General features: G+C 44.7%; 1 protein-coding gene across 1 annotated transcript in view; it reads left to right on the forward strand.

Moving 5' to 3' along the window:
* The window catches only part of NPTN (neuroplastin), a 36,914-nt gene that overhangs the window by 9,999 nt on the left and 1,551 nt on the right, over positions 1-25,364 (forward strand). The window contains exons 7-12 of the mRNA XM_026043652.1: positions 833-1,001; positions 5,278-5,372; positions 13,558-13,691; positions 14,841-15,114; positions 24,460-24,481; positions 25,209-25,282. Of these exons, the coding sequence (XP_025899437.1) occupies positions 833-1,001; positions 5,278-5,372; positions 13,558-13,691; positions 14,841-15,114; positions 24,460-24,481; positions 25,209-25,269 (755 nt within the window). The 3' untranslated portion in view covers positions 25,270-25,282. The remainder of the gene's footprint in view (positions 1-832; positions 1,002-5,277; positions 5,373-13,557; positions 13,692-14,840; positions 15,115-24,459; positions 24,482-25,208; positions 25,283-25,364) is intronic.

The following is a 25,364-nucleotide window of genomic DNA, read 5'->3' on the forward strand; positions in this document are numbered from 1 at the left end:
CAAATTAAATAGTTCCTGACTTAAATTTTTAACATGGCATGTAATTTTTTTTTTAAATTGCTCTGCATTAAGGCCTGTTTTCAGCCATTCTTCGTGAGACTTGTGCCTTATTCATATTTGGTATTTGCTGTAATTTCAGACATCAGAGAAGCTGCCCTGTTCAGAATATCTCATGTGCCCAGGATGACACCTCTGTTAGGCTTCATCAAAAAGCAGCTTTGCCCGCTGGCCCTGTGGGGTTTCATCCTGCAGAGCCATGCTCACATCTTGCAGGGAAATGGTCCTGCTGCAGATGGGAGGATTTGCTTAGGTGGACATTGGCCTTTTTTTTTTTTTTTTTGCCAAGGGRAACTCCAGAGAGAGTTTTCACGAGACTATTTAAGTTTGAAAACTTTTCTATGTAGAAAAYGGGTTTGTTTTTAAACCTCAAAATAAGCAACTGAACCTAATAATAGCCAGAAACAAATTACTTCAAGAAATGGTAGCGGCCTTTTTACATGCTGTCACAGGAGGTGCAGCTAACTCAGTCGAATGGTGTGTGAAAAGCAAGTGACACTATTATGCAGAAATCTGCAGAGATGTTCCGTATTTTTTTTCAAAAAGGAATGGTCTAAATAATTCTTTTTTTCCCCTGTAGGGAAGCTGATCGCTCAAGTGTTGCCTTTGCTAGTGGTCAGCTGTTTTCTTGTGACTCTTGTGGATGTTTTCCCAAATTAGCGCAGAGCCGTTCCTTGTGTAGCCTCCTTCCCTTCCCTTTCCCCCCCTGCCTTCTAGCCTAGTGCGGCGCAGTCGTCGAGAGGCTTTGTGCTATGTGACGTGTCGGTTGTTTCAGAGCCGCGGATCAATGCGAGCGAGGATGTCACCATCCACCAGTACGGGCCCGCCGTCACACTGCAGTGCAACCTCAGCACGAGTCCCAGCCCCCTTGCCGCCAGTTACTGGGTGAAGAACGGAGAGGAGATCCCCGGCACCAGGAAACCTACAAACACTACAGAGTACAAGTAAGTGCTGGCAGGCGCCGTGCTGGAGAGCCGCGCACTTGGTGGGATGCAGGGGCTTCACAGCCGTCGGGCAAGCCGTGCGGGGCGACGTGCACGAAGGCTCTCCAGGAGCGTGTGTAGGAGACCTGTTAGAGCCACGTTCTGCAAAGGTGGCTCCCTGTAGCTGACTGGATTGGGTTTAAGTAAACGTGATGTCAGCATTAACATCAGTTTCTCTTTGGCAAGTCCTCCAAAACTTCCGTGCAGGCTCCGATAGTGCTTCTGTAGAGTGCACGTGCCATGTGCACACGGGCTGGATTTCTCCTCTCCTCAGTACACTGTGCGCTCTATATCCTGCCTGTGTTTACATTTTGTCTGCGCTTGTAGCTGTGAATCCTTATCACTCAGGGGGCAACGCTGCACGTAAATCACTGCTGATATCAGCTCTTTTAGTTGTCTTCTAGCCATGGAAGATGAAAGACTGCGTGCCCAAGTTGTCMCTGACATGTCATCGGAGTACCAGGAAATTTCACCAAATCTTGATGGAACCAGCACAGCTCTGTCACTTGTGCTTCTTTTTTTGTCAGTACATCCATGTTTGGGGCCGTTTCCCACGTGCATGTTCTGTCTCTATACATTTTGTCTCCAGAGAGAAGAGTGCATTCAGCCCCCTCCTGCATTTCCTTGTAGGATATATTCTTTGAGGGCTTCTGCATTCCCAAGATGGGACTTTCTTGCTGTGCAATTCATTCGAATGTAGGAGATTTTGCTCACTGAGATCTGTGCTGTTCATGCAGATTTCTTGCCTTATTTCTTTCCCCCTTTGTTCTCTTTTCTTGATGCCAACAGAGACAGCTGATACACATTTTTCAGCAGTGTTAATCTAGAGCGGAGAACATTTAAATAATGATTTAACACTGGTGGCAGCTTCGTCTTTGGAGACACTAGACCGCGTTCAGCACCTTCACCCTCCTACTCACCCCTTTGCTGGCAGGAGGTGCCTGCACCTGGACAAAGCTCTTCACAGCAGCTGCTTCCCTGCGCTTAGCCCCTCTGCACTGAGGGGTGGAAGCAAATCTTACACTGCCCTTAGCTTTCTCTCATCTCCAGAGGAATACGGTGGGCTCTTTAGCACTGCAGTTGCTTGCTGGCCTTACGATTTTAACTGCCGTAGCAGAGTGCTCTCTCGTGAGGTTATGGAAGCCTGTTAGATCCTGACAGAAAGGAGGTGTTCCAGCTTTTCCTTTGTTTTGCCCTTCAAATTATTTTGGGTTATGTGTTCGGGTTTGCGATTAGAAAAAGTCTGGTTTAGTTCTGCAATTACGTCCTGTTATTTGTTTGGCACAGTTTTAAAGGGCCTGCTTTCTTGCCCCTCGTGGTTATTAGGGTCCCGAATCTTATTTAAGGAGCAGTCTTGCACCAGAGCACTTGCTTGAGTGAGGTGGAAGACAGCAAGATTGTTGGGAATCCCACATTACTGTTGAAGAAAACAAGCATCAAGGCTGAGTTCTCTGTAATCTGTTCCATGCTTGGGTGGACTTTTCCTTCCAAGTGCCTCTGCGCAGAAAGAATTGAACTTTCAGCTGTARTTTCTTGCAGGAGGAGCTGAGGTGGGCAGTTTGTAAAACTGGCACTCGTGCTCGGTGAGGAAGGGTTTCAGTACAGCCTGCTGCAACTCAGGGAGTGGCTGAGGATTCGGTGACTTGGTGTTTAAAAGGCAGCTCTCAGTTCCTACTCATTTGCAGGCTGATTTGCTGCATGTTGTGGTTCCAGACTTTGTGTCGTTTCTTCTCTGCATGTGACTGCACTGCATTTGACCTGTTCCTTATTCCTTAGCTTCATCTGGAGTTTTTCTTTTTTCTTCCCTTTTTTTTTTTTATCCAGGAATATCAAATTCTGTCAGTGAGGATTCACAGAAGCAATTTCAACATGAATATAATTAAAACAAGTTATAAAATTTTAGCTTGAGAAGCTTTTCTGATATTTTCCGTGATTTGCTAAATCTTGCGTTCTGTTTCTCTAGGAAAATTAGTCTTAAGTTCTTGGTGTTTCAGATTTAAGTTCATTTGCTGTAAAATATAGCTAGTACTTCAAGTTCAGCTTTGTGGACCATCCAAAACTCCTCTTAGAAAGTCCTGCTTCATGTTGTATTAATATGGAAGTCGTGTGACATTGAAGATGGAGCACATCTTGCCTAATTCTTTGTTCAAGTTTGATAAAACTATTCTTGCTGGAGTGCAGCTGTATTTGGAAAACCCAAGGCATAGCTTCTCAGCAAAGCTTTTTAATCCCAAATGGTCAAGAGTTACTAGACCTGTATTCTTTTCCAAGTAGTGACAGCAAGTGCTTCTGGATGTCCCGTAGTTTGAGGATCGTGGAAGTGGCAGGTGGCGAACCTGTCGCCTGGTCTTCACTTGTCTTTCAGAAAAGAAGAGTCATCACTTGCCTTCCTACCTGGTTAAGTCTGAGTTGGGTGACACGTTGCTGAGCTAAAGGGAAGAAAATGTTTCTTGCATCTGCTGAAAAATCTGCAGCTGTGAATTTTTTTTATCCTAAAACCASAGGCCTGAGGGGAATCATTGGCCAAGCAACTTTGGCTCAAGTGCTTCTCTGTCTTTAAGGCTTTGCAGCCGTATCAGTTTGCACTTAAGTGGTTTAATAATTTATGGTAAGAATACTCCAGCAATAGGCTGCCATAGTTTCGTCCTTTATAAATAAACCTCTGTGGAACTGACAATGCAATGTTTTATATATTCCCCCGGGTAGCTTAAACATTGCCTATAGTGGATAAAAACTAATGGTAATGGCTTGACCAAGCGCTTAAGTGCTTGCCTTCCTGACACAGTGACAAAAGCTGGGCATTCCCTGCTTCCCATCAGAGTTTTGTCGTAGATGAGGAGCAAGGGAAGTGCTGGAGTGGGGCTGTGCCATTACGTGTGGGTGGGAAGTGCCCATTTACCTGTGTTCAGAGTTGGGCACTTCTGAAGGATGCTTTGCCCGTATCCAGCTGAAACTGCAAGTATTGCTGTGGTGTTTAATGCTAATTGGAAGCAACTGTTGTTTGTCTTGTTAAGTCTTTTAATTTTAACTCTAAAATGTGGGTATATAATTGGCTCTCTGAAAAGTTTGTTAGCGTTATTTATATCTACCTTTAGGCTTTTACTGGTGGCTCGGGAAAGTAAATGCTGTAAACACAGTGCGACTTGAGTCTCCACGTRTTGTGTAAGGCGCAGTGAAAAAGAAGCTGCAGTTTAAATGGTTTCCCTGTGCAATTTAATTCTTTTGTTACAGTGTTCTGCAAGGTTTACGTTGGTCTGCATGCTATTCACTTGGTGTCCTTAAACAAGAGAGCRCCAAACTGCTCTCAGTAAAGGAGGSTTGGGAAAGGTGTTACATTTTGTTTTATGCTATGGAAATGTGATATGGARAAAAAGATTCCATATGACATCATAGTATGTTTCCCTGGTCTAAGAAAGCAGCCTTTATAGGTAAATATCCGAGGGTTATCTGCATACTGCTTTAACTTAGTTATGTCCAAAAGCTTTTTGAAGGACAGCAAAAGCTGGTGGGCTTGAAGTTAGCACCATGTTTAACATAAATTCTTGGCTCTGTGTTTACTGCAGCTCCAGTTTTCTTCTGGCTGACCTGCATCTGTTTTTCCCTCTATTTGGTGTTGTTGCATTAGGGTCTTTTGCAATTTGAAGTGCAGCAGACTCCGGTGCAGTGTTTTCCTTCTGTGGCTTGACCAGCTTTTGCAGTTTTTCCATGTCCAGTCACAATCGGAGAAGACTGTTGATGGACCAGTAGCATATCTGCTATTAAAAAAGAGAACAGCTTATGAGATGATGAAGACAGTGTCAGCCTTGGTTATATTTGTAGTCTGTCGCATTTCAATTTGATCTGCTATAAATCTTTGATCTGCTATAAATCTTTTCTGTGCAGGTAGTACTTGTAAGTCACATTCTTTGTGGAAAGTCATACCTGCCTAATTTTCCATGCAGACTAGTGACTTGAAATGTCTTGCATCAAACTGTAGTGTATGCTATACACTATAGCTTCTCCAGGTRAAATGGTACTGACCTTTCAGATGAGAGTTTATCCTTTTTCTAGTCAAATGACATACTTTATTTCAAGTACATGCACCAGCACGACATACCTTAAATAAAGAATTCATAGCTGTGACATTCAGTTAAAAGATGGAAGTCTTTGGGGAAAGAAAAAATAATTCCTAGCCTGCTCGCTTGTGGTTGCTAACGCAGTACCTAACGTGGCTCATGTGTTCTCTCCCTGTCTGCAGGATTTTGAAGCCCAGAGCAGAGGAGTCAGGGGAATACTTGTGCGTGTTTGTGTTTTCAAACTCTCCTATAGCCAACGCCACTATAGAAGTGAGAGGTACTCTTTTTGTTTTGTTCTTGCTTCCTCTCCCCGAATGTTTGAAGTACTTTTCGCTGTCTTTGCTACCTCACTTGGTGTCCGTACCAGCTAACCCAAGCGGCCTGTCCCAAGCAAATTTCCTCTTGGATTYGTGCCTGTATCCAGCTAATCCATATAATGCTTATAATTCTGGGAAATCCCTGCACGAAATCCCAGGGAAGATGTCACAGATGCAGSATTTTGTCCACTGCACTGGTGATCCTTGTAGAGGGTGTTTAAATGCCTTCTACACTGAATGTGCCTGTGCTGAGGCAAACACATCTGTGGTTTCTTCCCTGTTCACAGTATGGCAGTAAATGAGGCCTTCTGCTGAATGTGTTCGATGTGCTTTGACTTTCTCCTCTGTTCCTGAATGAAAAAAGTATGAACCAGCATCTCGAGTGTGGCAGCTTGGAGCTGGAGCCTGTCGGTACTTTTGTCCGGAGACTCCGCTCCGGCTGCTGGGAAGCTCCCAGGCTGGACAGATGCCCCATGCCACACTGATGGGATAGTCTRCTTTCATGCAGGTTTTGCCCTATGCCTTTTAGTGCTGTTCTGACAGAGGGGAATTATGGATAGGGGAATTATGGCTAGAACCTGCAAGATGAGAGCTGCCTCAAAGAGAATCTTTCATTGCAGCAAAACCATGTGCCTTGCACTGGGTTTTACTGTAGATATTGGACAAGAGAACTATTTCTTCTACAGACATACAAAAGGTAGGCAGCGTGGAGACAATGCTGATYTATACAGTGCTAAGCTCTTGCTAGAATGCAGTTGCTTGTTCACTGAAGAGTGTGAAAATTACTGGCCCACGCAGGGATATGGCTGAGTTCTCTGCAGTGGCCACRTATTCCCCCTGCAGCAATGCAGAACTTCATCAAACATGATTGCAAAGAAATTGCAACCAGTTTTTGCACATCTGGGATTGTACTGATGCCTATTTTATGAAGGTATATTGGAAATTTGTTTGAGACCTAAATTAGTGTTGCTTAACTATATTTGTTACGGCTGCAGCTCAAATGTAAAACTTCCTCTGCTGCTCTCCAGCCAAGAGTGAGKGGGAAGGAGGAGGTTTCATGTTGACTCCCAGTGTCCTGGTACCAGTTCCTGATTTATTTTGTGATCGTTATTTAAATCAGGTACCRCAGATCTGTACTAAAAGCAAAGGTTCACCCTCCCGATTTATAGGTGTTTTGTGATTGTTTGTTTTCAAATGATCTTTCACGAAGTGTCCTGATATACCTAGTACCTTGTCAAATCTGGCCCAGGTGTGTTTGCAAGGAGAGACGAGCTCTAAAACATGTGCCCGTGKGAATGCCCACAAATTCCTGCAGCACCCCTGGCCAAAAGGTGTGTGCTAGGTGTGCTCACGAGGAGCTGCTGCAGGGCAAAGCAGTCCTTGCCCTGCCTAGGTCAAGCTGAATTCTAGTTTACGCTCTACATAACGAGCAGGTCTTCTGGGTATTCAGGAAGGTAGATAAGTTTGCTCTTGACTTCTATTGTTTTTGTTTTGCGTTCTGTTCTTCTGTTCTCATTTTGCCAGTCTTCTGATACGTTCTTACTGAAGATTTCCGTCCTTTTTCTGTTTTCCAGCGTGCTTACAAGGGTGACAGCAGCTGCTTCTGGGCATGGGAGGCTTAGCTTTGCTATGGGATTGTGTAACACCTTCTCTGTCCTGGTGTAACCTGTCCAAAGATTTCAGAGAAACGCTTGCCTTAAGGCTCCTGAGCCCTCGCGGGGTGGGTGGGAGCACAGGGCCACCTCGAATGTGGCAGAGGGCCAGGACTATAGACAGAAAACCCCATGGATGTGATCGAACTCCTGGCACAAAGATCAGGAGCAGAAGAGTAACTGCTCATACTACCATTTTCCATGCATCCCTGTATATGAATACCACCAAGTAATGATCAGCTGGAAGTTCACGACTCCAGCACCATACCTGGGAGGTTGAAAGGTTTTTGCTTGCTCAGCAGTTGTAATTTGAGGACTCRTTAGCCCTGTTCCCTGGCTCCTCCCTTCTGCGTCACAAGAGTTGCTGCTTGGCCCTGAATTTTCCCTGAACATGGAGAAGTATCACGGGTTGTCTAGCGTGGGAAGTACCCTGTCAAGTCCTCTGCAAAGCAAACTGGAATATGTGTATTTTTAAACTGAAAACATGTTTTCTTCTCTAACTCCTATTAAATAGAAGGTTGTGTGGTCTAAGTTTACCACTCCATTTAAAGCACGAGTTAAAGAACTGCTTGTAGCTTCCCCGCAGTCCTAGGGCTGCACATACATCCTTTGTGATCTGGCAGTATTCATTTGAGTTAGAGCTCCCGCAAGAGCTGCGCAGCCAGAACTTGTGCGCCGTGACATACATTCCCTTGGATATAAATGTCCTTGGATCCTGCTGGTGCTTGTTGCGCAGAATATGCCAGATCTTTTCACTTTGCCAAGGAGGGAATGCTCTGCAGTTCCTGCAGTCTGGAGTAGATTCTGTCCACATCTTGCTAAAGCTGTTTGTGTTCTGTGGTCAAGCTGGTTTCGATATTAATTCATCTGTGGACATGTTGAATTTCCTTAATTGAGAAATATGTAGGTAAGTGGTGTTTGTTTGACTGTGCAGATGCTGTCGTTTAATGCTTCCCAGCACGTGTGGGCTGTCACAGTATTTGTCCACAAGCAACTGTGCACAATTTTAATGGCTTGACTGGTGACTGTAATTGTGCCGCACTTGTTAATTGCTGATGCAGATAGAAAAGATGGTTCTGAATCTCAAAGTGGCTGTGAACTAAAATAGCAACTTTTTGACAACTTGTGAACAACTTTAACAAATACCTCGCAGCAAATGAAAGCCAAGATACACCAGTGCCATTTGCTTTTTATGTAATATTGCGTATATTCTCTCTGCATATCTTGAGTACAGTCTCTATGAAGATAAAAATGCAGAAATATAGATGTTGCTGTTAAATTGTCACGTGTGCTTGCTTATCAGAAAGAGCTGTCCTTGGTTAAGGAATTAGTAAGCTAGAATTAGTATAAAAGCTGTTGAATCAAATACTGGGATTTAATGGTGATCCTAGGGAGGTCCCAGAGGACCCATAAGCCCCAGCCAGTGTGGATATTCCAAGGCCTGGGAATAGGGGTCCTTGCCCAGGTTTGGCTTCCGCAGAGAGCTGGCTGAGGCTGAGCAGCCCGTGTGGGATTGTGCGGATGCTCTCGGCAGGGATGCGAGGACGGTCGCTCACCAGTCAAGATGCTGACAACTTTCTGCTTCTGATTCCTCCACTGCCACAAGTGGAYGTACCTGCGGTGCTTTTTCTGCCTTGTTACTATGCTGGAGATCCCTGAAAACTTGAAGACTAAAACACAAAACCTCTGCCACTCTTTAAAGGGTTTTTCCCTTTGCCATCCTTCTGCTCTTCCCCAGAACTTCGGAGGAAGAGGAAAYGAGTTCACCCTGGGTCTTCTGATGCTCTTCAACCCATAGCCCTGGGCAGGGCAGCAGCAGTGTGCACCTGATGGGGAAGAACAAGCTTCCCCTCTACCACATCATCAACACGAGAGGACGTGGTGCCCATCTCCTGGGCCTCTCTTCTCTTTCCATGCCCCTGGACAAGCGGATCTTGCTGCTGCCTTTTCCTGGAAAGCCTTCCTGCCATCGCTGGCTCAAGGGAGGTGGTCCCTTCTTCTCTCCTCATTGCCCATTCCAGGAAGCTTTTCCCTTTCTCCTGTCCCCCCACCCCAGTTAATTACAAAGATTAAACAAGTCTCGCGGCTGCTGCGAGAGCACAAAACGTGGCAGCTCTGGAAAAGGCCCTGACTTCTGCTGAGCCAGAGGCTTCTGTGTCACACATGTGATACCGGCACCTGGAACGGGGTTCTCCATGTGATACCGGCACCTGGAACGGGGTTCTCCATGTGATACCRGCACCTGGAACGGGGTTCTCCAGCCTTCCCTCTGCTTGCAGCCCAAGGGGCAGGCTGGAAAATGAATGGCTAATTTGGCAGCCTTGGAAGATCTCGGTTTCTTCAGTCCTGTCTGTCCCAGGAAATGTCTACAGCAGTTGAACRATCTTGTATCAAGTGACTTGAGAAATCTGGCTTTTTCTCATCACAGCTGCGTGTCCATGTTGGATGGGCCTGTACATTAAAAAGAAAAAAAAAAAAAAGGAATGAAAACCCATTTTTCATGTTCTCTGTTCTTGCAGGATGCTTAATGTGCTGCCTTGGCTCTACACCAAGCCTAATAAAGACATAAATTGATAAGAATTCTAATGCAGAAAACTAAGACTTCCAGAACCCTTTTACTAGGTCATTTTTAAAATATACCAATTTTGACATGCAAGAGTATTTTTAGGTGCCTTTGCCCTTGCTTTAATTTTGTATTTTAATGGGAAAACTTGAAGGGTTTTGTTAACTGGGACATGGTTGGGAATTATTATGTGTCTTAGTTCACCTCTCCTTTTTAGTAACTCCATCAAATATCTTGAAATTAACCTGGAAACAAAGGACTGAATCCCTTTTTTCGTATAGAAAGAGGACATTGCTTGCCCTTCAACAGCAACATAATGTTCTCTTCAGGGCTGTATTGAAAGGATACAGTTCCTAAAGTAACTGCTCGGTGCGTTTGGTGCCTTGTGTGCACTTGCTGCTTGAAGATGCACAGTTTACTTGGGCACAAAACCCTTTTCTTTTGTGATGCTTTTTAAAACTATCAGAACAATGGTGCTTGTAAGAAATTTACTTTTCTGTTAAGAACGGCTATGCCTATATTTAGCTTTTTTAAAGCAATTAAATCCTGCCTTTCTTTGCTTTTCTATTTGGTGTTTCAATCAAGTCTTTAGACTTTCAGTATTTAGTTGTCCGTTCATGATTTCAGAATAAAGACCCTGCTTTATTTTGGCAGGGGCATGGATTTGGTTTCATTGCTGCTGGGAGCTGATGGAGAAGCTTTGTGCCCGGCTCCACAGCATATTTTATGTTGAGCTGGGAAGTGAATTCTGCTGAAAACTGCTGCTTGAGAGCAGCAGTGAAATCTAAATCCGTTATGAACAAAACCTGCTTCATTTTGTACTTGTGTGTTGCTGGCACGGAAGCAGAGTGGTGTAAGACATCTTGACTAGAAAGCCTGGATGGGAGACATTGCTCTATTGCTAAATCTGTGATTGAGGTCAGCTGCAGTGATATTTTAATTGTATTTTGCCTAGCAGACTGCAATTAGGCACACATTTTTGGTAGAATAAGTACTGGATTAATATCTCGGATGTAGCCTGAAACCAGCCAGCATAGGATGTGCTCAATATTAATCTTCCATGTAGTGCTCCCCTCAGACTGTGTGCAAAAATAGTCAGTGTCCTAGCAGGGCTGGAAATGGCTGCTGCGTAGCTGTGCCCAGAACAGCAGAGCGTGTTCTCGTCACCGTGCTCTCCCTGGGACAGCCCCGCGAAGTGTCCTCTGCGTGAAGAAGCAGCAGTCGTCCCTCGGTGCCGGAGCGCGCGGGGAAGTGGGGCAGCGCGGCCGCACGTGCGCCCCGCGGGGCTCTGCTCGGCACGGGGAGCGCGCGCCGGCACGTGGACGCGGGCGCCGGGCTCGAGGCTCCGCGCTCGCCTCGCGGGCGGCCCCGCTGGCGCCGTCGCCACCCGCAGCCTCGCTCCTACGCTCYGCGTCTGCCGGCCTTCCGTTACGGCGGAAGCAATTGCTCCGGGTCACCTGGTAAGGAAGAGAGCCCCAAGGAAGGCACTGGCCCTCTCTGGTTTCTGCTCAAGTGAAAACTTGGTGAACTTGGCAAGGATGAGATGAGACCTTTCAAGAGATGATGAGATGAAATCGGTTCTTACTCAAGAACCACCTTCTTTAGAAATAACTATAATCCTCTTTTTGAGCCTATAAACAGTGTTTCTGAAGAACCTTGTAGGTACTTAGTGATTCTTCATAAGCCATAATGCAGCCCTCTTAACCCTTAAGCAGATTCTGCTTAGAGACTTTCAACATGAGAACTCCAGTTCTTAGAAATATTGCCCCTTGTAGGCACAGGTAGTGACTGTGGTCACTTAGCAAGCCTGGAATGTGCTTTCCTTTCCAGCCTACTTCTGTTTAGATATCTCAAAGCTACTTTCTTTTGCTGAGAAGACCTGAGAATTACCATGGCCTTGTGTCTTCATTTTATTTCTTACAAGAAGAAATATTTTTGTGCGTGCCATCTGTAAAGATATGTTTTTGGAAGTATTATTTTTAAACTCTCAGCATACTGTGGTTATTTGTCATGGTTGTGACCGGCAGCACCCTGCAAAGTCAGCATTTGTCTAGAAGCCTCTGCTGATCTTGTCGTACCCTTTCTAACATGTGCTGGAAGTTGCTAGCAAAGCTTCTCTTTGTCCAGGTGAAAACTTTACACTTGCTTCATCTTCTGCCTTGCAAGACAGGGATGTTACAATCATGATATTTCTCTTAGGTAACGAATGGCCTTTTGCTGGAAATAGGCAAAAAATCAGGAAAAGAACTGGCTTAACCTATTAAAATATTTTCAAACAGCATAAAGCCCYTCAGGGCCTTGCCAGAAATCCCCGGGGAGCCTGGGCTGGGGTGGGCAGCGTCCTCTGCAGCAGGAGCAGCCGCCGCTGCTTCCGTCCCTGCCAAGAGCTGCTGCTGAGTCGGAGCCAGCCCTGCGTTAGGAAACGACCCTGTGAGCTGGGATGTCTCTCAGCAGCAAGTCCAGGCGCCTCAGCCTGTGCCCTCTGCAGAGGCTCTGAGCTATCAATTCTGTTTTTTAAAAATACCTCAGTGGATTCAAGGGGCTGGGCCCACCAGTGTCCCCTGATGGTCTCTTTTCAGATGGATGTGTACTATAGAATGCTGTCGCTTAGGTATTCTGGTGAGCGTGGGGTTCAGTGGTTCAGAAACCTCTTTTGTGCCCCTCTTAGCAGTATTATCAACCCCTTGCATTACTGTCAGAGATCCTCCAGGAGGATGGCATGGGATATTTTCTGCGTTAGAGAAACTTGCATTTGAGATGCAATTCCCTTCAGCACTTAGGCTGACTGCACGTTTTCCCAAAGAGCTGTGATGTAATTCCTGGAAGAACAGCAAGTTGCTCAAGATGTTTTGCTTGTTTTTCCTTGCTGCGACTGACTGGAACTGTGAAATTTGTCTGTTTTGTTGTTAAATTCCCACCCTGGAGGGTCTGTTCCTGGAGCACTCGGATGGGCTTTGGCCRGATTAACAGATCAGTGCCCAGCGGTCGGTCACACAGCAGGCCACGTGTGACATAATTAGCAAGCTAGAAAGCGAATGGGCTTTAAAGGTGGCCACTCCAGCACCAAAGCCATCTGCTTAAGGACAGGTTCAGCTTGGGCAGTGCCCTGAGCCCGGGTAATCCCCCGTGAGCTATTAGGCTGCTGTGGCAAACATGGCAAAGGGGCGACTGGCAGTAGAGACAMATCAATTAGAACACCCTCCGCTGTCATCCGGGGCTGTGATCTGCTCAGGGTTTCCCCCAGCTCGTCGGCAGCCTTTCTTAGAGTATGTGTTTGTGTGTTGGCTGAACGAGAAGATGCTGTTTTGGGGAGGGATTTTGACTTTTGCTTCATTTCTGGGATCTGCCAGCTCCAAGGAGTGGTGTCGCTGCAAGAAGTGTGAAGTGTAACAAGTCCTAGCGTGTTGGTGGATCAAAACGAAAATCCCTCCGAAAGGATTGAGCTTCATTTGAGCTTTCAGACGTCCACATTAAGACAGTATCAGTTCACAGTCCTGAAGCCACCACGGGCAAGTTGTAACCAGAGCCCTGGCAGGCTGAAAGTACCTGCAGAACCGCTGGGAACCTGTGAGCAGGGAGGCAGGCGGGAAGCTCCGGGGCTGCCTGTGCTGCCCTTTCCCGGGCTTTGGCTTTGTAGGTTTGTGCTTTTTGGTAKGTAACTAAAGTTTGATGTGCAGATTTCTCCCTTGTGTCCCTCACCTTGCCTGGAAAACCGTCCCAAAAGCCTTTCTTGCATATCTGCAACTGAGATGCTGGTTGGAGGGAGAAGGAAATTGCAATTTCCCTTTCATAAGTTGGGTTCAGCTCAGGAAAGGTGAYGACTTCCAGGATACTTGTCACTTGCATGTTCTGTTCCAATTCTCAGGGCTCGGGACTGTTACTTCTGTAGGGAGCAGCTTGTAAACACAGAGCTTTTGTTTTCTTTTGCAGCTATTCCCGATATCACTGGCCATAAACGAAGTGAAAATAAGAACGAGGGGCAGGACGCAGTCATGTACTGCAAGTCCGTGGGCTTCCCGCATCCCGAGTGGGTTTGGCGCAAGAAGGTCAATGGGGTTTTCGAGGTAGGTGAGCTGTGGTGTCGGGCACGAACTGACCTGCTGAGAGCCCTGGTGCGGGTGGAAACGGGAGCACCTTCTCTTTGGGGGTACATGGGTGCCTTGTAACTTCCCAAAATGCTTTTGCTCAAAGTCTAAGACATCAGCAAGTGAGGGAGAAACTTTCCAGTAAAAGTGAATAGAAAACAAATAAATATTCCTAACTTAGTTGTGCAAATGGGGTTGCTTATTGCGTTACTACTGGACTAAGCTGTGAGTTGCCAAGAAAGATGTGATATTCAGGGTGCCTGCTCCAAGTGACAAAAAATGAGCTGTACAACGTGCCTTAACAATTCATTTAGCTTTAAATTTCTTAAGCTGCTTTTTGGTTGTATTGGTTGAGTTTTACTGGTTGGCCTTAGCGTGAGGACGTCACAGTGAGACCGTTCAGGATGTAAGTGGCCATATCTTTTCCATGTGGCAGCGGGTCTGTTGAGCAGCAGATTTTACCAGCAATTGAGACAGCAGAAGAGAAGTTGCAATCTGTTAAGTCCTGGCATCTCTTCATTTTCACATCTATATGTGATCTGCCGTTGCCGCAATGACTTTGGCAATTTGATACATTGGGGGAAAAAATGATCAGTTAGTAATAGGATGAGTTGAACATTCACTGTTGGGTGCTAGCTTAAATTTCTGTGAGGACACCGAGCTGAACTGCTCTATTAATTGGCTTATTAAGTTTTGCCAAAGTCCCTTTGTAGTTCTGAAGATCCCTGTGCATGTTTTCTTTCAGGTTATCAAATAACTTAAAAATTATTTGGTAAATTCGTGCCACTTTCAGGAAGAACAAACTTGTCTGCTCTCTTGTGCTTTACCAAGGTCTTGTCCATATAAAAGAACTCCAAGCTCAGGCAGCTCTGGATCTCTTTGCTGCAGGTGTGGAAGGGACGTAGTGCCCCAAATTCCATGTTGCTTGTCAGCCAGGATAGCAAGCTCTTTATTTTGAAGCAAGATTCACTTTAGAGAGATACAGAGCAAATGCTGGCAGCAGGCTGCTCTGTTGTGTGAAGAAACCAGCTTCTTTGCAGGAATCCCTCAGACTGCTTCCAGCTTCTGTTACAGAAATGAAAAAGAAAATTCTCCCTCTTTCCTCTCTCCTCTTTCTCCTTTTATCAGGATATCAACAACTCCTCTGGCAGGTTCTTCGTTACAAACAAGGACAACTACACCGAGCTCAGCATCACAAACCTACAGATTAACGAGGATCCTGGCGAGTACCAGTGCAACGCGACCAACGTGATCGGCTCCGTCTCTGTCACAACCATCCTCCGTGTGCGCAGCCACTTGGCTCCCCTCTGGCCCTTTTTGGGGATCTTGGCAGAAATCGTTATCCTCGTTGTCATCATAGTTGTTTATGAGAAAAGGAAGCGGCCGGATGAAGTCCCAGACGGTAAGTGCTCTTAAAGCCCCTAATAAGAAGAAAAGGAGGAAAAAAAGGAAAGGAAAAAATGGGGGAGAGGAGCAAAGAGGAATGAGAGCAGCAGAACAGACTGGGGCCTCCTAGAAGGAAGGATCAGCAGTGCAGTAGGCCTGTGCGGTCCAAGTGCTCTGCAAAGTCCCTGGGTTTCCTCAGGTTCCCATGGCGGGGCAGTTATTTCCAACATCCTTCAGAGCTTTCGTTGCAGAAGGTTGGCGCAGTGCCCCGTCCTGCCCGTGCCGCCCCTTGGAATGCTGCCCGTCAGCCCTGGGGAGGCACGGAGACCGTGTGGGAGCTGCTTGGTGCTCCCTCTTCAAGCTGGCGTCTGCTTTGGACAGCGTGCAGCTTTGAAAGGGAGCATTACGCTGCAAGACACTGTGCCCTCAAAGATGTTTAAAAAACATCAAATGTCCATCGCCAAAAAAAAGCCAAAAAGAGGTGGGGGTGGTCAGTCTTTGGTGTATAACTGAGTTTTAATGAATTTAAGGAATGCTATGGAAGATTTGTCTAATTATAACATGTAGGGATTATATTTTCTAAAAATTATGTTATTTTACCAGGTTTGATGGTAGTATTAATAACTGTGTGTGGTATACAGTAAAATTATATTTGTTTTATCTTTGAGTTTCTGCATATCTTCCTCTTAAAGATGAGGAAAGGGGCAGTCTGAGGCTAAAATGACTATTTGAAAGGACCAACTCAAGGAACAGACTTGAATGTAACACCTAGTTGCTTACCACAGTGTTTACCAAGAAACCCTGCCCAAGGAGTCCGTGTGAGAAACGGATGGTAGGCCCTTTTGCTTGCTGTAGAAACGAGATGCATTCAAACGGAGCCGGTGCCGCGCAGGGGGCTGCACCCCGAGCTGGGCTGTGGGAGCGCTGGGGCACTCACGGCAGCGTTTCCGTCCGGCACGCTGCAAAACGTCCCGGGGGGAAAAGTGTTGGAACTTGTGCAGCAACTAGTCGATGCTGCACGAGGTGCTAGCAACACAGCGAGGCATTGGCCTTTGGGGATRAAGATGCCAGTGCTGAAGCAGTGACCTGCTTGTGAAGTTTGGGCAAAAACAACCGATCCTGAGCTATAATTCAGAGAAGGGGGAGGGAAATGGGAGCCTTACTAAGTAGAGAACAAATTTTAATACCCTGTCTCCAAATGGCTGAGGTTTGGATCGCTTCTGTAGCAGACTGAAACTTTCTTAAAGAATAATGCATACCTAGAGGAAACTAGCACTCTTAATTTTAACCACTTTAGTAGCATTTACTAACTGCTTATAGAGCATGCAATTGAGACCATTTAAATTTTGTTGGAAATGCATCTAGGAACAACGCAGTGCATGTACTTGTGCATAGCTAACAGCTTTACAGTTAAGGAGTTGATACTGCCAGCAGTTTGGCCTCAAAGTGGCTCTCAGCCTGGGAAACTTCTAAGTATATTTGAAAGGAAAACTCAGATGTTCTCTTGTGCTTCTGCCTTACTCTTGGGCCATGTTCGCCTAACTGGGCGTCAGGATGGCCCGGAGAAATCTCGCCTCATTAGTGGCTCTTCATAGTTCACTGCATTGTGCAAACTTTTATTTGCTTAAGTGGTTTGATAAAGACTAAACCCAGATATTCAATATGAAAATACTCATTGTAATCAACTTCAAATGGACTTAATACAAAAGAAATTGTTTCTGGGAACAATACGTGCTTATTGCAAGGGCTGAAGTTTTCCTGACTGGTCTGGCCACTCTTCAGATGCCTGAGGAATCTCAGGATCATCATCTCTGGCAATGTCTAGATGATGAACTGAGTAACTGAGGTTACTAATTTGCTTGCTTGATTTGCTGTTATTTTAAAGGCAGCTAAACTTGAGTTGTGGAGAGTGATGCACCTGTGTGGTGGGGACGTTCTCTCTGCTTGTCCTTCTGGAGGARGAAATCAAATACCGATTAACAGAGTCAACATCTGTGCATTAGGTTTGCTTGGATGAAGAGAGACAATTGGCATAAAAGCTACTCAAAAGCTGACTTAAGATCTACATTCTCTTGATGATTCTTCTGCTTTTGTAATTGCATTTAAAATTCTGGGATACTGTGGTGGGAAACACCGTACGAGCAGGGGCTGCATTTACAAACCCATTTGTGAGAAATCCTTCAGAGCCTACTGGTACCACGCTTGGATGTTTTACTGAAAACTCTGGTGACTCTTAAGTTTATTGTTCCTTTAAACACACAGTTACGAAATGCCAAAGTTAATGTTTAATGCCACTGTGTGCTTATTGTTTGGAATTTAAATTTGGTGCTTCCAAAATCACATGTTTCCTTCTGCATGCAGCAGTGGGCAGGTAACACCAAAGGTCTAAGGCTGGCCTAGTGACTTACCCAGATGTCTCTTATAACTCTTCATTCATACTTGGTGTGTATATATAGTATAATGCTTAGTATAAATATCATTAGGAAATAGCGGGGGTCTCTGTCAGCTAGTTTCCAAACTGTTCTAGTGCTGATTTTGGTGCTTTAAGCTTTCAGGACGGCGGCTGTGGTTGTGTCGGGCATTCATACGAGGCTGCTGCAGCAATGAGCAGCACTGAACTTATTGAGCTGTTTGTGCTTCCACCTCTACATGGGCAAGAAGAGTAACTTCCCCAATGGCCCCTCGGGGGACCTTGGATCTGACCATTTTTCTCCTTGGAATCTGTGAGATTCCTTATCACAGCCCTCCACCGCCCTGCTCCCTGTTTTGGAGCGAGTATGGGCTCTACTTGGCCATAARATTTCTCAAGAGCTTTGTTTTCTCTGGAGCAGCAGATAGAAACAGGCAAAAGCCAGTGACGCTTAAGGATGCAGGGATGGATGGATGGCCCTTTTCCCTTGAACTGCCTCCCAGGGATGCCGATCGTTCGGCAGGGCGCATCTCCCTGCTGCAGGCTCTCCATCGTCGCTGATGCAGCGTCTGCTGCTCATAAACAGCCCAAATGTTGGGGTGCAAGTTTTGCACCCGCTGTCTTGCCACTCCCCAGCGCCTTGAGATRGCGCTTGGGGTGCCTTAGATCCCACCTTTGGGAGAGGGAGACATCTCCCATGTTGAGTCACTTCTCTGCTCCCTTCCACTTTTTTGAGAATCTAGCTGTATTGGGTGATGTTTGAGTAATGACTTCTGTGCAGACATAGTACAAAGATGATTTTAGATATTCTTACATGTCCTGAAATAGAAATCACAGTTCTGGAGCAAAATGCTTATGCTAAACTCGGTAACTTCCTCTGTAAAAGAACAAACCAAAGCCTGCCTTGGGCTGCAGGGCCTGCTCAGCCGGCAGCCGGGCAGCCCTGCTGCGTGCGGAGCAGGCAGCTGAGCCCCGTTTGTGCAGGGCTGTGGGCTGGCCCACGCCGAGCCCTTGCCCTGGATGGTACCCAGGTGACCTACATTTTAGGTCTAGCTCAGTTAAGTCTGCACCAGTTATAGAGATGGAGCCACRTTGCCTCGGACTCAACTACTAGAGGATTCAAATCAGCTGCTTCTCTTATCTTTGTCTTCCCCAGCTGGACCAGCTTGCCCCCTCTTAACAATTTATGGTGCCACCTTCCAGAAACTGCCTCTGTTGCAGCTCTTTCTTGAARTACTGCACTCATCTGCTTAGCCTTGCCAGACCTCTAGTGAATTCCCAGTTCAGTGCAGCACAGGTTTGTGAAGCAGCACATCCTGAGGGACCCTGTGCTACCCTCTGACTGGGAGAACTGGTTTTAGAGGAATATAACGTTTTTCAGGCAAAGCACAGATAGTAATCCTTCACCAAACCACATTTGTCAYGTCACAGGTGTATTTGCAGGGCACATATATACAGGCAAGAAGGTATTTGTGAGAAATTCATGGAAATGGTGTTTACAGCTGCACCAGCCTAAGAAGAAATAAGCTTGGCTCATAGGGAGAGGCCAGTACCTTTTGGCTAGGCAACGAAGCACCAAAGCAGGCTTTGAAAATTGATCTGAGCAGCGACGCTGTTACTGTTAGCAGGGGGATGTGCCTGCAGAGAAACATTATCTCTGTCCTGGAAGAAGCCTGGGATCCTTTCCAGGGAGCTCGGGAACTCTACCTGGCCAGCGAAAGTGAGATCAGTTGCATTATTCYTTTCCCTTCTCTCTATATAACCTTTGTTGTGCCAGGTAAAAGTTGCCTGTTTCGCTGTAGGAGGTAACTTCTTTGGGCTGTTCCTCTTCCCATCCTACTGGCAGCCCTTCTGARAGAAGGTACTTGATGCACTAAAATGGGTGAGGTGCCTGAGACCAAGTTAGCTTTGGAGCAGCTCCCAACTTGCCGTTGGGCTGTGGAGTTTGCCCTTGGATTTCGGGAGGGCGAGGGTGCTGGGGAGCTCCTGAAGGTGCCTTTTCCAGCGTGCCAGCCGGCCTTGGGAAGGGCATCACCCGTGTCTAGAAACACGGCGTGCTGAAGAGCAAGGGCCGCCCTTTAACTTTGGCATTTCCTGACTGCAGTTTTAACTTTGCATGAACCTGGCTTTTTGTATTTGGTTTATCTGCTTTTTCTGCCATGGAACAGGGCTGCTCAGTAGCTCCTTTGCTAGTATTTCCTCCTTCACATAATTTGGATGCTTGAGCTTTCTTTTTTCCTTTAGCTCTGCATCCTGTGCAATTTGTATTTCCACTGCAAGCTGTGCCAGGATGGTGGTAGTGGCTGCCCAGTACGGGTCCTGGGTGTAGCACCTGTGGACCAGGGGCGTATTTGTCCTCCTGGAGAGGAGTTCCAGCAGTAACTAGAGATGCGAACCATCTTGCATTCAATTATGTGCTGGGAGGAAGGAGAGAGGGGAAACTGCGCTTGAATTTCTGCATAATTTCAAAATTGGAGTTTGCCTTGCATTACATATGGTAAAGCAATATGGCTTATGTACCTTTCCCAGAGAGCTGAGAGGTTCTGTAAAGTCTTGGTGGTTAAATAAAATGCAGCTTCCAGTGGCTTTTGGTGATGAAAGCTGCATGAAAACAGCATGTTTAGGCCAGAGATGTTGGCACTTCACTGCATGTGTGGTGTGATCAGAGTTTCGTGGAGGATTGCTGGTGCATTTTGCTCAGATTGCAAGTTGCTTGGACTTCACCTTACAATAAAAGGAAGGAAATAGCTGTTTATTCCTCTGTGGTATAGCTTAAGCTGCTTATAGACATAGTCATCAGCTGTTACGATCACAATATGGTATATCTGAGATTTTTAAAGAAAGTGGGTGGTGGTGGTGGTTGTTGTTGTATCAAATAGCCTAAATTTGGCAATTAAATTGTTTTAAAGGGTTTGTTCTGGGTAAGTAGAAAGTAAAAACTTGTTGATTGCATTCAGCCTTAAGAATGTAAACAGTTTTTACTTTAAAAATCCATATTCTACATAATGTTTAGCCCAAAGTCTTGTGGTAACTGGGATATACATTTTTTTTTTTTTTTTTTAATTCTTCCCTTCTCATTTGTCATCTTAAAGAAGGTTTTCCATAGATCTGTTTCTGCTCTGGCTGTGCAGGAGCTTCACCCATATCCCCACATTCTTTCTAATACTCATTTTTTTTTCTTGACTTTTCCCTGTTCCTGCTATTACTGTAAGTAATTTTAAAAAAAAAATGTTTTCACTTAAACAGTTTACCTTATAACAAGCTAATTTTTATTTTGTTTCATTTTCTCCTTATCACTGTCCTTTTCTTGCCCATACCTAGAATTTATCAAGGGAAGAAAACTGTCAGGCAGACGCAGTATGCGACTGTATAGCTCTCAATTCTGCCTAAAAGCAACGATCGCTGTCGTGGTAGTGAAATGGTCCTATATACTAACTTGGTAGGCACTATTATAGGATCACAATGCCTTAAATGTGGGTAACTGATCTTGGCCAGATACTCTTCATTACAAATAGAGTTATGCCTTCATTCCATTTCAGAGCAACTGCTTTACTGCTTTGTTTTATGGCACCTGGTGAGCATCTCCCTGCATCTTTTCTTTACCTCTCCCCTCCAAAATATTCCCCGTGAGGCGATACAGAACCTGGTGCACGTGGTGGTGGCAAAGGCTGCCCTCAAATCTCTGCGTGCAGCCAAAGCCCTGCATGGCCAGCCCGCAATGTAAACGTTTGGGCCCGTGTGAGCAGCTGCCTCGTAAGAAGGAGTCACAGGCCCACTGGCCCAGCACTGAGGCTGCCATGGACGCTGGCTTTCTCTGTTAAGGGCTTGAAYAGAATTTTTCCTGCTTTTGTGTGTATTGAATAATTCTTGCATTCACTATTGATACATAAAGGCAGGTTTCACTGTTCTTGTGTGTCAGTATAAGAAGTACTGTTAAGGCTGTCTCCTAACCCCTCTTATGTAGATTGCTTTAGATTTTTTTTTAATCTTGTGCCAATTTAAGAAGATTAATTTGATATTAAAAACAGATATTGTAACTTTTCAAAAGAAAGAGAACTTACTTAGTAAATAAAACCCTTTCTAAATTAAGGCTAAAAGTAATGCAGGGCTGAGGACATAAAACCCAACCCCGTTTGCAGGCAGTTGTAGCAGGTGAGTTGTATGGCTGGCCAGTTCTCATGCGCCCAACCTCACCAGATGCACAACTTGGAGGAAAGCTAAAATATATTTTGTCAACATGCAAACTGAATGTCAAGCGTTTTTGGCTAGAAGGATTGATTATACTTGTTACACAATGCATTAAACGTAGTAGCAAATCTGAAGTTTGACTTTGGAAATCTGCTTTCTGAGGGCAACACAAAGCAGATAATCGCTGTACCTACAAGGAGGCTTGACAGTATTTTTAATCTTGTATTATATAAAGAATGGATGATTGGATTCTTTCCAATTAAAAAGCAAATTCCTGAAAAATGAGGGTTTATTGTGATCGGTTATAAGTTTAGAGCTCAAGTTCCAGTACATCAGGAGCCTTGCAGATGCTGAATGGAATGAAGCAGCACACTCAGAGGCATGTTCTCTATGGCCATATGTTTCAAATACTGTTGCGCTGGTCAGTTGCTCAAGCTAGGTCTTCTGGCATAAAGGTTTTGAGTTATATTGATATTTGTCAGTTACTATGACTTCTTTTTTTTTTTCCCCCTTCAATTGCATCAAACCCTTAAAAAATGGTGGTAAGTGAGAGATCTGCATGCTTTGGAGTTTGTTTAATCTCCGCTTCAGTCTATACAATGCACAAGTCATAATGTTAACACTTTTTCTTAAAACTTCTTCATTCACGTTCACAACTAATTTGGATTTCAGTTTGCTGTTTTTAATCTTTATTTAGTCTAATTTTGTACTTATTTTTCTGTTGTTCTGTTCCCCCTGGTTTCGCTAGGGTTTCGATTCTTTTGTCTGTCCTGCCCTGGGGAGGCTTTTTCAGCAGCTAAATGGCTGTCAAGGAGAGAATTGCATAAAGAAACTTTCCCTCAGCCTCATGGTGTCACCTTTTAGATTATAGATGGGAATGGCAGTGACCATTCCCAGCCTTAGACCTTATGCTAAGTATTCCAGTAGGCATTTTGTTGGCAGCCTTTATTTATAAGCTTGAAGCCCAAAAATTACCTATCTGAAATGAGCATCTAAATATTTTGAGAGGAAAAATGGTTGTTATAGCAAGAGAGAGCTTGTATCTTAATGGTGCAGTTTTATATTTCTGAAGTTCAGCAAAACAAACTCTCAAAGATGTTGCTTATGCTTATAGAAAGCAGAGGTAACCAAGTCTTAAAGCAGAATGGCTTTGGTAGCACTACCGAGTGTGGAGGGGGGGAACTAAGGATTTGCTGTCTGTCCACTCCTGTTAAAAACACTCTTCCCACAGGGTGTACAGAGTACGTAGCGCAGTCTGTTTGAAATCTTGTGTGAATCAAGAGAGACTTGTGGAGGGAAGATGTAGATTTCCTCCACTGTGCTTTGTGTTCCAGTACCTGATGTGTCTCTGTATATCTCCACTGTATATACAACAGCACATTGATGTCTGGTTGTCCTTACTAGTCCTAGTTTTCTCTGTATCTTGTCCGATAGTGTACTGTTGCTGGTAATGGACTCCTGTGGACACTGGTGTGTCGCTAGTTTGTTATTTTGGCTGTAAAGCTATTGGTTTGTGGTTAGTTCTTTCTTTTTTTGAAATATTTTTTTGTTCCGGTCACTGTCTGTGCTAGCGGTGGCTTTGCCTATCCGTTGCCTTGAAGGTACAGGTGGAGTAATGTCCCCTTTGACAGACATTACTCCTAGTGTGTGCTCATGCGGATGCCTACACCGTTTTAAGACTGTAATTTCCATAACTGCTTCATGTGCACTAAGCCCCCTTGTGGAATCCTGCTGCGAGTTTCTGGAAGACTTCAGTGAAAAAAACGACTAGCGGGAGGGCGAACAGCACTTGCTGATTTGCTAAAAATAGCAGGTTGTGAATTGGTCCCCCAAAATAGTTTGACAGGAACGTTAACTTTCTCGATTAATGTTGTACTGCTGCTTAAATGAACTTAATTTCTGTCCTCCGTGTGGCAACTCGGCGGGCAAAAGAACACAAGAATGTTCAATTGGTCATGAAAGAATTAATATTACTCACAGAAACATTACTCAYTGGCAGATTTTTTTTTTTCCAATTCCTCAAAAAGAATATTTTTTTTTCCAGGATTTTTGACAAGACACAGGCAGAACAATGCTGTCAGTCTCCTGTAGCTGAAGTCTGTTGTGTCTAGGGGTTTACAAAACAGCTATTTTTTTTTTCTGGTGTTTTGGGTCCTCTCTTCTTTTAGATGCATGCACAATGCCTGCTGATATCCAAGGACTTCATTTGGGTATTGTAATAAAATRTTGCATTTTCAGCCCCCTCCTAACCTGGTGTAATTAGACACCAAGAAAAACGGGAATATGAAATGGTTGTATGATCCATGGGAAAAGACGAGCRTATGGTATATACCCTGTTCTGTATATACCAATAATTACCCATCAACAGTTGAAGAATGGGTTAAAAATCAATGCAAGAAAACAAACAGCAGGATTTCACAACTAAAATGTTGGTTTGTCTTCTCATCTACTTTATGAGATTGAACCACTGGAACTTGGGGACAAGATGAGTATGACCATATTGCAACAATCTGTCCGCTACAGTTGCAGTTCTTCATGACAAGCATTCAAAGTGTTAACTAAAACCATTGAAGCAACATACTTGCCATTAAAACTTGAATCCAGAAAAATAACTCCATGAATTTTGCACTACCAAAGTGGAATGGCCTTTAATGCTCTAGTTTGGTTTGCTGTTTCAGTTCAGTTGGTGTACAGAACAAAGACTGACTTTCTTTTTTTCTTTTCCTTGTCTTTCACTGGATTGCATCTGACGTCTTGCTGCAGACGATGAACCAGCTGGGCCAATGTAAGTGCACCTTAAGAAAAAAAWATCCTTGAGGTTCCGCAAAGGGATCTGATGGTTTGTGGGAGTTTACACTACTTTAAACCTATGTCACGGTATTGACTGTGACGGTTGGAAGCTTTGATAGTGATCAGCATGCCATGTCCTATGTTGCTACATAAAAGCAAGCAGAATTCTTACTCCAAAGAGCCTGTGAGTTGACCTCTCTTGACTCGTTGTTGGTGCAAGGGAATAAAAGCATAAGGGGAGAAGCCACAACAAAGTCATTGCTGTTGAGTMAAGTGAGTCTCTCATCGCTGCTACTTGGGAACCCTACAACGACTTTTTGTCACTTGTAGGTAACTGGAATAGAGAACAGCAGACGCTTCCAGGAGCTTTGCTGTAAAAACAATGTTGTTGGAAGAGCTGGAAATAGACTTTCATGCTAAAGCAAAGAGTGGTCTCCTGACTGCCTTGCAGAATATATTTGATATAGCATTACAAAAAATAATTAACTGGTCAACTGGAAAAACATGCTACCTCAATTGTACAATGTGAGTAGTAAAACAGAATGATGGATTTTRGGAAGTGAATGTGCTAGGCAAGAAGGTATCAACATAACATGGCTAAAATGCGCTACCTTTAACAATGTAGAGCCAGGAGGGAGGGTTAAATGTTATTTAACAKTATGTACTATCAAAACTTTTCCTACATTTGTGAATGACTTTGCATTTTTTACCTCTTTCTCTAGGAAAACAAATTCTACAAACAATCATAAAGATAAAAACTTACGCCAGAGAAACACAAATTAAAAATGCTTATAATGTAAGTATGAACTGCATGCGCATCAGAAATGGCCAGACTGAAGTCCTCCTTTTTGTGTAGTACTTGGTAGGGATTCCTAAAA

The sequence above is a fragment of the Nothoprocta perdicaria genome, unplaced genomic scaffold (assembly GCF_003342845.1).
Source record: "Nothoprocta perdicaria isolate Ctin4 unplaced genomic scaffold, notPer1 scaffold_332, whole genome shotgun sequence".
In the NCBI taxonomy this organism is placed as follows: domain Eukaryota; kingdom Metazoa; phylum Chordata; class Aves; order Tinamiformes; family Tinamidae; genus Nothoprocta; species Nothoprocta perdicaria.